This window comes from Anarhichas minor, unplaced genomic scaffold, assembly GCF_050575085.1.
Source record: "Anarhichas minor isolate MPS153535 unplaced genomic scaffold, ASM5057508v1 ptg000055l, whole genome shotgun sequence".
In the NCBI taxonomy this organism is placed as follows: Eukaryota; Metazoa; Chordata; class Actinopteri; order Perciformes; family Anarhichadidae; genus Anarhichas; species Anarhichas minor.
The window spans coordinates 3,330,458-3,345,000 of NW_027466501.1; the positions used below are offsets into that span (position 1 = coordinate 3,330,458).

Consider the following 14,543-nt stretch of genomic DNA (forward strand, 5'->3'; position numbering starts at 1 on the left):
GAAAACCAAATGCTACTGTACATTTTAACCCATTATTTTAAAGGAGACACATGCAAATATTCAGGTTCATACTTATTGTTCAAAAACACATTATTTTTCTCATTTTGTTGTTTTTACACTTTAAAAATGAGGTATCACATCCTCAGATGATGGGATGAGCCTACATGAAAGCTTTTCTGTTGGTTATTGCAGCCAACAAAAGAACGTGTGATTTGTTTGCTTTTCCTGCCAGGTCCGCAATAGCGAGAAATCCCATTGGCGGACAACAAGGTTAATTCAGTTGGCAGTCTGTAGGCAGGGACGGTCACCAAGCTGTAGGTGGATCAATGGAAAATGAACCCCCATATCAAGCACGTTTTTTGATGGATGGAGTGGGAGAAAAACAGAGGATAATCGTTTCTCACACTTTAAAAAGAGACACATATGATGTTGAAAAGCAATGAAAAAGTACATTTTGCATAGTACGTCCCTGTAAAGAAGCAATGGGTCCTTGGTTTCAGACAGTGGCAGACAAAAGGTTGTGTCTAGATGGTAACCCTCAATTTGCGAAACTCTCCCGAATTGGTAGAGGTTGGCTACTGACGTCAAATGGTTAAGTTTAGGTAATGACGTTGAATGTTTAAGGTTAGTTATTGACGTTGAATGGTTAAGGTTAGGCATCAAACTTAAATGGTTAATGTAAGCAATTGACCTCTAATGGTTAAGGTTAGCTATTGACCTTGTATATGGTTAAGGTTAGCTATTGACCTTGTATATGGTTAAGGTTAGCTATTGACCTTGTATATGGTTAAGGTTAGCTATTGACCTTGTATATGGTTAAGGTTAGCTATTGACCTTGTATATGGTTAAGGTTAGCTATTGACCTTGTATGGTTCAGGTGATGACAGGTCTGGTACATTTTCCCACATTTAGGGTAGCGATCTAGACACGATTTGAGATTTGTATGTAAATGATCAATCCTTAACATTTTTACTGCCATTTCTGCATCACCTCATATCATCTTGAAGAGATACGTTTGATAAACCACGGCTTTGTTTGATGCATGAGTTATTGAAAACATGGACACGTTAAATGATTTATAAAAGAAACCACGAATACATTTAGGTGGAGTTAACAGGCTATTTCATTTTTTTTTTAAATTTCCTCTCATCAGTAAAATAAACAGAATGTACGCTAACCTTTCATATTAGATTCAATGTTATAAGTAGACTCCAATTATCAGAACAATACTAACATTTAGGCTCCCTCATGTGGCTCGAAGGTGTACTGCAGATATAAATGTTAAGTGAAAGACTATAGGGAAGAAGTTCCGATAATTTATTTGGCGACCCTAATAAAATCTCCTGGGACCAACGTGTGGGTCCCAACCCAGTCTTTGAGAACGACTGCTCAATATCCACCACATACTGGCATATTGTTGTGTCACCACTTAGTGCAGGTGCAGGACACTCCAATAAACAAAACAATTGTTTTCAAATATGGTTTAATCCTAAGAGACTATCACAGTGCAATAACACAACTTTACATTCAAGTGAAAAGTTATGTCAAACAGATTTACAACTTGAGGAATTAAGTCAACACTGGTTGCACTCTTTTGATCAGCACAGTCAGCATCAGTGTTTTATTTTGGCAATAACAATAACCTCTACAGAGACTTTGTAGTTGTCAAAACGTTTCCCAGCAGCCACCTGACACCATTGTGGAGGTCTAGTTGCTGAATTTATACAGAAGGTCTTTCCCATTTCCCAGTTTTGTACATGCTCGATTCCCTTTCCTCGTTAGTCCCGCCCACAGTAGATGAGAGCAGAGGAGATGCGAGCAGTTGAGGCAACAGGCCTCTCTTATAACTCCTCCGGCAAGTCTCCTAGACGAGGAGGTACAAAATCGGGAAATGAGAGGAACCCTTGAAAGTTAGTGATCTGTGAGTAAAGTGAATTTGTCATATTTGGTAAGATTTGTCTCAATATTTAGAGTTCAGTCTTTGACATCATTTCAGTTTCAAGGACACTTCAGTTAATTAAAACTTGTTGTAGCTTTGGCCATAATTTCTATCGGCAGCAGGGCTGAGTTCTAGCTGTACGTCCCTTGTCAAAAACAAAACTGGGCAGATTTGTGGAGAATTTAAGATGAGACCTCCAAGACGTTGCATCTTGTTGCCTAAAAAGTGGTCGTATGGCACCTGGATATATCACACAGATGTGAACATCAACAGACAATTAACTATGTTGGAATGAGGAATGAATGCTACTTGAAGTTAGGTTTGCCATTAGAGTGTAAAACTAGACACTGTACATCAAAACAGATCATAAAACACATCTGTGATCCTGAGTGAGTTCCAGAGCACTTGGTAAAATATAATACAGTCGGTGCTGCCTGGAGTATTCAGAGTCAGAGATAAATGTGCGTCTCCTTGAGACATGTACGCACCATAGCTCATTGGTTCAAAAGCACCCGATGTGTACAATTCAAACCCATCATTGTCAAAGTGCAGGCCTGAATCAATTTACTGCTGAGGTTCATCCTGCGAGCCGACAAAGAAGCACACCTGCTGCGGAGACAAGGGGGCAATGTGAGGATGAAGGTGGGACGAGGAGGAGGTAGATTTGGGGATCTCCCAGTAGCTGTTGTGGAGGTCTAGGGAGGAGAGAGCAGGCAGGTTGTCTCTTTCCATTGGTGTGTCACACTCTGTAGGTGGAGGCGGCGCGCTCAAGCATTTCCTCAGGCCCAGCTCACTGCGAGGTCAATAACACAGAATTAGTTTCACATATGTGCGTGTAAGCAAAAGAGAGGCAGTCACGCACCGTGCGGTGTCCCCCAATTGGACTTTATTTTGTAAAAAAGTTGTCAAAAGCAAGAGACAAATATTTTTTCGATCCCACATGAATTGTGCCATGAATTACACATGTGATGTTTGTCAATTTAATATATAATTTTGCAAGTCAAGAAAGTCTCAGTTTGTCGTAGTATCATTTAGTTTGTGTTAAACTGAACAGTGAACTACATCTCTCGTCTCACACAATGTACGTCAGCAGCACGGCGGTTACCTTGGCTAGCTAGCTAAGCTATGTTTCATGCACAAATGTCACGCTATCTTACCTGATATGTTTTAACCAGCGACTCTTTTTATCAGCCGGGAAGCGAAAGAACGAGCATGACTCGTTGAGTAGATCCCGATGTGAAAACACACAGCGAGAGTCTTTTGGAAGTGTCTTTCAAATTATCTATTTTCACAGTCTTATACTTTACCGTTTTACAACAAAATGCTACTTTCTTGACGTGCAAAATTATCTTTTAAATTGACGGACATCATATGTCTAATTCATGGCTCAATTACAACGGGATCAAATAATCATTTTTCTTCAGCCATTGACTGCCGTACATAATTTTTCCAAAATAAGTTCCCATAGTGGTCAACTGGAAGGGGCAGGACTTAGTCTCTCTGTTGTAAACAACGTGTGACAAGGCAGAGAGATTCCAACATGCGAGATGTAACTCTGGGTAATCTTTGTTTGTTCGGACCCAAACGTTACTTTGTTCTGTGTCATCCTGTTTTGGGTCAGTTTGACATCTGTAAGACTCTGTTAGTTCTCTGTTAGTGAGGGCCAAGAATTAGCCAGTAAAGATGACTGAATAGAAAACTTTGGGTTTGAGTGCTTTTAACTTTAGTTAACCGGATTAGGGACATTAAGTACCGACACCTCTTTACACTTACATTCTATTGACTCTTTTAAAACTCCTGTTAAACTTCACAAAGTTAGTGGAAATATATCTTCCAAAGTCATTGCTAAAACAAATTAAATACATAAAAGTAACATTCCTTGTGCGTGTACGAAAAACTCAGCCAATAAAGCCGATTCTGAGTGCTGAGTGGTGATGGGAGCGCCATGAGAGTTATTGCCCATGAAGACGTTAAAACATTTGTGTCGCTCAATGTTCACAAATATGATTCATTCATGCGTTGTGTTAGCTCACGGTTAGCTGTTAGCTAACGCTAGCTTTACTTTTATTGTGGTAGCCAAGCTGCCACAGTGCAGGAGCTCTTCTTCTTTTGGTGTTCTTGTCAGTTAACAAACAGCTTCAGTTGCCTTTTACATGTATGTGTAAATGAAAGAGTCTTAAATCTCAAGTGTAAATGGGGCCTGAGTAACCGCTCCTTACTATAATTTTTTATATTATATATTTACATTTGTAATCATTCCATTATTTTCATATATACTGTATTTAGTTCCATGTATTGTTATGTAATTTTTAGTGCTGGGCAACGATTAAAATATTTAATCGCATGGATTTTTTGCGATTAATCGCATTGTTATGACAAAGTTCAATAATGAATTCAAAAGTAGTGTATTGCGCACTTTTATTTTAAAAGTACTGCTATATGAACAAAAGGGCAATAACATTTGGTTTGCAAACACTTATTAAAACAAATAAGGTGCTTTTTAACAGCAGTATTCTCTTTACACAGTAGCGATCATATTGCTTATATTATATCATTCTTATATCATATGTATATTTTCCCTTTAACTCACGAGATGCAGGTAGCATGTTTTATACTTAATGTGAATATAATTCATACTTTGTTGGCATCTTATTCTAAAAACCGGATGTTCGTCTGAAGAAACCGGATGTTGTCTCACGCTAATCTTTCCATTAACTTTCAAAGTCCTTCGCTCGCTCCCGACCTGTGCCGTTTGAATACATTTACCGTGAACTTCAGCATACAGGTGCACTAAAATGTAAGTGTCTGCTGACTTTACCGCAGCGATGTCCAGTAGTCTCCAGGCAGAGCAACAGCTGGTGCACGTTCTAAGGCCGCTTGTCTTGCGTTTGTTTATCTAAACAAGCTGCATCAACGTAGTCTGCTGAAGACTTCCTCCACGGACTTTCAAAATAAAAAAATGCGTTAACGCGCTATAAAATAATTGTCGGTGTCAATTAATGAATGCGTTAACGCATTATTATCGCGTTAACTTAACTCGGATTCATTAATTAATGCCGACAATTATTTTATTGTGCGTTAACGCATTTTTAAAATTTATTATAATTTTTTTTGTATGCTGAAATTCACGGTAAACGCATTTAAACGGCACAGATCGGGAGCGAGCGAAGGACTTTGAAAGTTAGCGGAAAGATTAACGTGAGACAACATCCGGTTTCTTCAGACGAACATCCGGTTTTCAGAATAAGATGCCAACAAAGTATGAATTATATTCACATTAAGTATAAAACATGCTACCTGCATCTCGTGAACCAAATGTTATTGCCCTTTTGTTCATATAGCAGTACTTTTAAAATAAAAGTGCGCAATACACTACTTTTGAATTCATTATTGAACTTTGCCATAACAATGCGATTAATCGCAAAAAATCCATGCGATTAATCGCGATTAAATATTTTAATCGTTGCCCAGCACTAGTAATTTTACATAGTTTTCATATTCAACTCCCTGGTTTGTAATTTGCTGGTGGATAACCGTATGACTGAAACCAGAACACTGTGTGAAAAATCATCCATCACCTGATGGGGTTGGCTGGAGCTCCTTTCCAGGCTTGTTGGTACATGTCACCTGCCACCCCAAACAGCCAGCGCATATCGTCCGGCACCTCTGGGATCCACTCCACAAACCTGGGGCACAGCACCCATGATACAATAGACAAACAATAAACTGATGTTTTCAATTCATGTTTTACAAGATGAGTGGAAAATGAGTTTCAAGTGCAGAACTCTCTTGCTTAAAGGGACAGTTCACCCCTAAATCATCAAAGTACATATTTGTCCTCTTTGTTTGTCCTGATTGTGAAGAGTGTTGGAGATATCGGCTGTAGAGATGTCTCCCTTCTCTCCAATATAATGGAAGTCAATGGCACTCGGCTTGTGGCTCTCAAAGCAACAAAAAATACATTTGAAAAACTCAACATCAATGTCTTTTTCTAGAAATCATGACCCGGTTACTCAAGATAACCAACCGACTAGAGGGTGGCGTTTTTATTTTTGCCAATTTCACTATTCATCACGTGACTGAGTTGGGACAGGGGGAAAAAAGTCAACGGGGGCGGGTGGGACGGGAATCATAACAACAGTCTCTGATATAGCCGAGTCTGTGTGGGTCAAATTTACATCCACAAGCTGCACGATGGTTCACGCACAGCATCACAGACAGTAACGGACTACTGGTCACAGGAGTGGGAGTAAATATATTATAATACACACACACCTACATTTTTGTAAACAGATCCTGATTCATAAATAGTTTTGTTTAAATAAATAGACAAAAATATATGTTTAGATAGATAAAAGGCCTACATACACAGTATGGAATCCTCTCTGATATGTAAATACTATTTACATGTTCATAATTTATGAGTATACAATTGAATTTTCCAATAAGAAAAAGCTAAAAATAATGTCTGCTGTCAAGCATAGTTCTTACAAAGAAAAAAAAATAGAATCGGCCAAGAAAGTTGCAATCTCTAGTTTATATATTTAAATATGCAGTTCTGATAGGAATAGACAGGGATGGGATAGGATTTTCTTTACTCCATCATGGGATTTGGACGGAAGTTATTTTGGGATGGGACAATCCACTCCCTCTACCAAAGAAACTTTGTTGTGAGCAGTTTCATACTATTTTCTTTCGACTGAAATACACCCGTCACAGAAGGAAGCGTGCACCGACTCACCGATTAGAGGCTTGTGACGGAAAACGTTTGGCGCTTCGAGCACCACAAGGCCGAGTGCCATCTAGTTCCAGAGAGACGGCAGACATCTCAACGACCTACATCTCCAAAACTCTGCAACTCACACTGAAACTAGTTTGATAAGTAGCACTAACTGTCCCTTTAAATTTGAGCTATTGACAATGATTAGATCTGCGCTCACCTCTGGGCCACTGAGTAGGCCGACTGTACAGGAAGTGTGTATGGCATGAGCATGTAGGAGGCCACTCTCACTGGCAGCATATTGGACACCTTGGCATACAGGCCAGGTTTGTCTTGGCAGGCCTCGCAAAACACTGGCAGACACACAGGAGCATGTTAACATGTTGACACTTTACAGAGCACAGAGTGCATCGTCACTGCTGAAATCCTACAATCTGTCATGAAACCGCACCTTTCTTGATGGGCGTGGGCAGATCCATCTGCTCATCCAGCCACCAGTGCTGTTTTCGCAGTAGGCGGAGCCTCCGGAGCACCCACTCCTTGGTGGTTTCCGTGTGCTTGGAGCAGCAAGGGGGCGGGCTCTCTGGCAGGGCGGGGCCCGAGGTCGGGTGATCCAGCATCAGCAGGTCTGGCAAACACGAAACGTGACATCAGTTTACACAGTCCGAAGGTTAAGCTGGAGGCTGTTAGGGACGAATCGTAGCGAGGCCAGCTTATTCCAGAGTCACCATGGTAACTCGGCAGTAAGATACTCACTGTTGTCCTCAAGGAAGCGCAGGGCATCCTTATAACCACTCTGACACATCTCAGCCAGTACCTGTGGAGAGGAGCACAGTACATCTCATATATGGCTCTTTTTCACACATTCATTTATTTGATCTTTTTGGTACATTTTTCTTTTTCACACTATTTATTTTATACAGTGCTGTATATGGTGCCTGCGAGGAAGCCCCAAAAGTCTGTTTCACAATAAAACTACTCTTTATGTTAAAAATGTTGTTTTGACCCTTTAGGGCTGCTGTAAGCTATTCTTAGAAAGATAACTCATTAATCACAACAACCAAACAGAGTGTTGACTTATACAAAGCATACAAAAATATTGAAATAATTAAAAAAATAAAATTATATAATTTAGAATAATTAAGATTTTAAAGGAATACTTTGACATCTTTGGATAATATGCTTATTCAGTTAGATGAGACGATCAACACCTTGTTCATGTCTACGAGTGGTATCAAACTTAACTCTGCCAAAAAAAAAAAAAAAAAAAAACTACTCTGGCATCTTCAATGAAAGAGAGCTCTGGCATCAGCAGAGCTGCTCACAGCCAATCCACTGGCTGGATTGATAGGACCAGAGTTAAATGCTAAAATGCTAAATGGACTGTACTTGTTTGGCACTTTTCATGGTCTTCGACCACTGAAAGCGCTTTAACACTACATGTCATTCACCCATTCACACCCATTCATACACTGATGACAAGAGCTACCATGCAAGGTGTCACCTGCTCATTAGGGCTAACTAACATTCATACATAGGCACAGCTACGGCAGCAATTTGGGGTTAAGTGTCTTGCCCAAGAACACATCGACATGGACTAGCGGAGCCGGGGATCAAACCGCCGTTGTGCTGATTGAAGGACGACCCTGCTCTACCACTGAGCCACAGTCACTCTCTGTTCTCTTTGACAATCTGTTTTCTTTTGCACATCGATACACCGCCCGCCAAGTGTGTGTGTGTGTGTGTGCAGAGACACAGAGTTACTGCCTCAAGCATCTGTGTGTAGACTTGTTTTTCCAAGTGGCGTGGTACAGAGAAGCAATTCCTCCCTTTAGGGATGTGGTAACACAGCTCTCCCATCACACAGATTTGTGTGTCCGATTACGTAATCGTGGAATCCAGACGGCATGTGAGGGAAGAGGTGAGGAGCCGGGGCTGTATGACTACAACACAGCTAACGGGTAAAGGCAAGACATTTCAAACAGATTTATCTCAAGCTAGTGGGACCGTAATAATAATCCATAGCACAAGCACGTCATCCATTCCTGTTCTCATGTGTGCTTCACCAATGTCCGAACGTGGTCTCGGCTTTTACATTTGTTAGCACAAACACAAGTTGAGATGTCCATAAAGTCCAGTGATTAAGTATATTGCAAGATTATAACTTCAATATTAATTTGCCACTGTGGCAACTAGTGATAATTAGTGGTGCAACGGATCATAAAACTCACAGTTTTGATCGGATCAAGGGTCAGAGTCACGGATCGGATCAAAAAACGGACGAGCACAAAAGAAAAAAGGGAGCAAATATAACTTTTAGAGATCCCTGATCATGTTTTTTGCCGCTGTAACTAATTGCACATCATTTACGATCCATATTGGCAGATACAGATCCCTTTGTTGTTTGATTATAGCAGCTGGTCTACAAGGATCCAGGCTTTTTTGCCGCCGTCCCAAACATCATTTCAACGACTCTGCAGTCAGTGTAAACCATAAAAAATTCCAAATATTATCCTTTTACTTTGTTATAGTCATTTATAGTGGTTTTTCATAAAGGCATACAATTAAAATGATTAGGAAATAAAAGATTGTATTTTCATTGATTAAAACAAATCTTGTCATTAGTAGTTTTAATGATGTACAATAAGCTGCTTAGAGCTAGTGTAAACAGGTCATAATTCATCTCTAATATCTATTTATGTTGCTGTAAAAAGGTCTCCTTTAAACAACTGGATATATTAAAGTTTCTCACCAACACTACATTTTACGAGATCACATGTGAACACATCATGATAACGTTAACCAATACTCATTTTCACTGCGCAGAGCCTGAACGCATCATAATGTAACTGAACAGCCTCGTTACTAGCTCTCCTCCTGTCAATTTAAACACAGATTGGTTGTTTACAATGTAACATCCCGGTAGTCTCGTGCGTAGCTCCTGATTTCTCATTCACTTCACCTGCGATCAATCGCCTGCCCCTCGTTTTCCCCTAGGTCAGGGGTCGGCAAGCCGCATGCGGCTCTTTAGCCTCTCTGTTGCGGCTCCCTGAGGTCCCCAACTGGCGCACCGGATCCGGACCCAGGAACTAAAAACCGATAGATAATTCGGAATTATACATATTGGGCACCGAGTTTAAACTTTAACCGGCGCCTCTTATTCAGCAGTTACGGCACTTGTTCGGCGGTGCAGGAAACACACCGACCAATGCATTGCAAATCACATCACGTGATGCAGCTCAGCCAATCAAATATGGGTATTCTGACAAGTTTCCTGACTTGAGCGAGGTTTACACACACCGTGACACACGGGGCTGAGACGAGGAAATAGAAAGAAGAGCAGGGAAATTGCGCTAATCGAAGAAGTTATCTCACATGACTCTCCAAAAAGAGAAACGTGTTCAGAGAGAATATAATTTATAAGCAAAAATGAACAGAATATTATATGTTAATTATTCCCACAGGCAGTTAAATCCTCTACCCCTGTCAAGCGCTTTTCCCTGCAGGTGGCTAATCATGATTTTCAGACCCTCGCCCTCTGTAAACTATCAATGGATAAATCCAAAAAAAGAAAAGTCACGGAGGAAAATAGAGAGTTTAACTCTGCGCGGACTTCTTCATTTGCTTTCATTGCCAACGATGCTGGCTTACCTGTGCTTCCAGAACAAGCACACAGCATTTGCTGAAAAGTGTCACGCTGGAGATTAGCGAAAAAGAGCGATTTCTCAGCTGCTGCAGCAAACTGAGCTCTTCATAAGAGTTATATCAGGTAAAATTGCAAAAAAATTTCAAGAATTGTCTTTATTCTTGTTCTATATTTTCATAAATACAACAAACTATAGTTTTTGTATTTATAATATAACTATATACAACTTTATAAGCTGTGATATCAAATAGCTTTTGCGGCTCCAGACGAATTTTATTTGGTGGAAAATCTTTGGATAGAAAATGTTGCCAACCCCTGCCCTAGGTCAACCCCACACATATATACTCCCCTGCTTTCCCTGTTCCGGTGCCAGATTGTCTTTGTTCCAACCGTTTGTCATCGTCTCCCAGGATTAGTCTCCCGTGCTTGTTTCTTTGGTTTGTAACTTTGTCTTGTTCTCAGTTTTCGGATTTTTGCCTGCGCCTTGTCGTTTTTGTTTTGCCTTTATGGACCGACTCCCTGTGTTTGACTGTTTTGGTGCCTAGTAAAATACCTTTTTTTCTACTTCACCTCCTCTCCTGTGTCTATCTCTGCGCCTGAGTGTTTGCTGTACCTTGGGGCCGGAACAAACATTATCAGAGATCAGCGACTAGAAAAGCATAATCGGGGGTATCTTCTATTTTGATGAGTACTGTGGCACCTAATTTACCTTGAAATGACACATCTTAATAATTACTAGAAAATTGAAATACGCCTGTTGCCAAATATTAAGAAATACATCCAAAAAGACTGATCTGGAAAGAGGAAGATTGGAGCCTGTCATCGTCAATGCCAGCTATACTGAGAAAGTGATGAAAAGAACAGACAAGATGGGACAGCGTTTGCAAATGGCACAGCTAATCTCTTGAGCTGCAAATTCAACAGAGCCGTGGCAGAGAGGACAGAGGGCAAGAGGACAAGATGGATGTTTTCGGTGTGGTTCAATAGAACATTGGGTCACAGATTGTCCAGGATCAGAGGAGGAGAAAGACGAGGGACTTGCAATATACTTTCGGAGGAACGCGTGGCCGTGTCAACGAGGACACAGAATGGGAGGAGGTCCGGGTCACCGGGGCTTACGGCAACCAGAGGAGACGAGAGGGGAACCGGAGATGGGTGAGATCGAACACACATACACACACACTGGGTGAAGAAAGAAGTGACATTCCTCGAACCACCAGATTTCTACAAGTGGGAAGCAGTCGTCCACACACATAGTTGAAGCCATCTTCAAAAATTTCAAAATCAACTTCAAAGAAACAAATGATGGAATTTTTTCAGTGTATGACAAAGGACAAATTATACTGAAATAGCACAGTCTCTGGAGAGCATGACTGAAGCCAAATGGCCCTTTAACCTGGACTCCTTTGAAGACAGTTTTACTAAACCAGACTCAACCTTTCACCCTGACAGTGTGTGAAAAGAACAGATTCATGACATCGGCGTTGCTGCAAGAACATGGAGGGCAATTACTTAAGACATGCAGCATACCTCGGACAACCCCTTGTGTCTCTTTTTCAGAACTAGTTAAAGCCCAGTAAACGCTTCTTCACAGCAGTGTAGAGATAATGGATACACTTGTGAGTTATAATTCTTTTGATTTTTAGTATACACTGCAGCTGCCCTCTCTCAGGTCACATGCAGTATGAATTCAATTGGGGCATACTACTTCCTCTTAACATTGAACATGAACTTTGACCCTCTCGCTCATGTATCTGCTGCGCAAAGGATTGTGGGTCAGGATTGCCAGAAAAGCATGCTGGATTGCATACTGCAAAATGCAACCTGATGCAGTAGGACATCCTGGTATGTCTTTTTAGCATACTGCATTTGACATACTATGTATTGCGTTGTGCTAAATCTTTGACTAGGTCTCCTCCAGGTCTTGTTTGTGACCAACTCTGCTGTGAAGCTTGCTGAGAGAGCCAGAGGGGAAGTCACCCTCGTAGGAGCACACCAACCCTGAGAACTCTCATCCGATCAGCATCATCTGACTGGGGATTTTCCCTCTGCTGCTGTGGTTTGGAGTCTGATAAGAGACCAATGAATATTGTTAGCCAGAGGCCTCATTGGTGGCAGGCCACAGTGTGACCAGCCCTACTTTTTAATATCAAATTCTATTTCTAAATCAAATTCAAAGTGGGGGAATGTCATGGAAATTGTGGTTTTTAAAGGTTTATGAAATGTAATCTTCATGAAACGTACTCGTTATATGGGACTGAGCGCCGGGTCCAATTTAACCCCTGACTGTGTCGCTGGGATATATAGGAAAAACCCCATCACATCAGGATTCTAGCCAGAATCTGCAGATTAATTTCTCGGTATCGATACATTATCAGCTGCACCTTCTACGCCATCTGAAACTAGAATTACCACCTCTGCTTTTCAGTGAAATCGCCATGAACCCATCCATGTCAGTCCAAAATGTCCATTTGTGTGAAATTGTCATAATTAGCCTATGAATTATTGAGTTATGGCCAAAATCGTGTTTCGTGACCTTGAACTTTGACCACCAAAGTCTTATCAGCTCAACCCAGGTGGACAGTAGTGCCATAATTTGAAGAAATTCCCTCCAGGCCTCCCTGAGGTATCGGACGGACGGACAACCGGAAAAACACGACCCTCCCCGGCGCGGAGGCATAAAAACGTGACCTACCTTGGGTTCCGGTGGAAACAGCGCCCTGCTGAGGCGGTACATGTTGCCCAGGTTCATCTGGATGCTGGTGTTGGTGAAACGCAGCTCGTGGAAGCTGGTGGAGTCGTCGCGGGGACAGATGTCGCACTCGCCTGAGAAGGGCGAGATGGTGATGGTGTTCTTCAGCTCTGACTGCGGCAGGTTGTTGCTGATCCCTCCGTCCACATAACGCTACAGACACAAAGGAAGGAAATAATGCATTTACCTGCCTTCATTCAGTTGAATAGTGTAATGTCCATTTGTATTATCCGTTACAGAACAGGTCTTACTGAAACACATGGGATGTTATCGGCTGCTGAACCGTGACAATGAGGGTGCTACTTCCATCCCTTCGTGGCCCCGGACTGCTTTAACATAAAGGCTCTTCAATGTTTCAGAATGAAAAATCCACAGCCTTGTCCCAAAACAAGAACCCAAGTCACATCTCCCTCTCAATATAATATTTGTGTGTGTGAGTGACATCATTTTTTTTTTTTTTGAGACTCAGCCCATTTGTTTATTCAACAAAATCCGTTGGTTCCATTTTAGACTCACCCCTGGAACGGTAGGAAAATTAAAGGAGGGTTTTTATCATTTAAAGCTCTTAAAATGTCATGGGGAAGGGATTGACCTCATTCCAGAAGAGCCGGTTGTAAAATCCCATTCAGCCTGGCAGAGATGCTGCCAGCCGTCTGTTAGGAGCTGCCTGCCTGACTGAATGTAGGTCAGTGAGGAGACGGAGGGCAGGATCCTTCAATGTGCATACAGACTATAGAAATGTGTATTTTGACTCTTTTACCTACATTAGTGAACTTCTGTCGTATTGGTTTAACTACATTAGTATTGAGGCTATCTTACTCTCTCTGGCTGTAATATTTAGAGCCTGACTAAATAATTTATCCTTTCGGTACATATGCCTAACTTTGAGTAGCAAGACATCGCAGTACAGAAATGCACGAGGTTAGCATTTAGTTCAAAGCAATGTTAGCATGGACTCTTCGTCTTTCTTCATTACATATCTTTGTCACAATTCGTCTAAAAGTATACATATATATACATATACATATATATACATATACATATACATATATCAACATTTCAGTATGAGTCGGGCTTTAGTTTCTCTCGGCAGTGAAGAACTGTCGGTAACACAAAATTTGACTGGTCCTGTAATTTCTTAACAATTCTTCAACACCGACACCACGCTGCTGGAAGAGAGGCTCGGGAGAAGCAGGACTGAGTGGGGAATACCCGAAGAACATGCAGCAGTAAAATGAGGGGTTTTCGAAAAGGAGTGTTGTGCTCGCAAACATTTCTGCTTTTATTCACAAGGACTGACAAAATGAAAGTTCCTCATGGTAACTTTAAGTACATTTTATTTATTATTTTTAAGCAAGTGCTAAAATCTTAATCTAATGAAATTTAAACCTAAGCAGATATTAATTGTATGTTACATATAATAATAATAATATTTATTCATAGTTGTGTGAATTAACAAGCTACGAGCATGCCAACCGAACACTGT

At 41.0% G+C, this 14,543-nt stretch overlaps 1 protein-coding gene across 1 annotated transcript in view; it reads right to left on the reverse strand.

The window, feature by feature from the left end:
- Nucleotides 1-1,466: 1,466 nt before the first annotated feature.
- Nucleotides 1,467-14,543, reverse strand: part of pnpla3 (patatin-like phospholipase domain containing 3) — a 17,591-nt gene continuing 4,514 nt past the window's right edge. Inside the window, exons 4-9 of the mRNA XM_076076186.1 lie at nt 13,001-13,210; nt 7,416-7,476; nt 7,111-7,287; nt 6,880-7,012; nt 5,518-5,625; nt 1,467-2,732 (exon numbers count right to left, since the gene is read on the reverse strand). Coding sequence (XP_075932301.1) covers nt 2,504-2,732; nt 5,518-5,625; nt 6,880-7,012; nt 7,111-7,287; nt 7,416-7,476; nt 13,001-13,210 — 918 coding nt within the window. The 3' untranslated portion in view covers nt 1,467-2,503. The remainder of the gene's footprint in view (nt 2,733-5,517; nt 5,626-6,879; nt 7,013-7,110; nt 7,288-7,415; nt 7,477-13,000; nt 13,211-14,543) is intronic.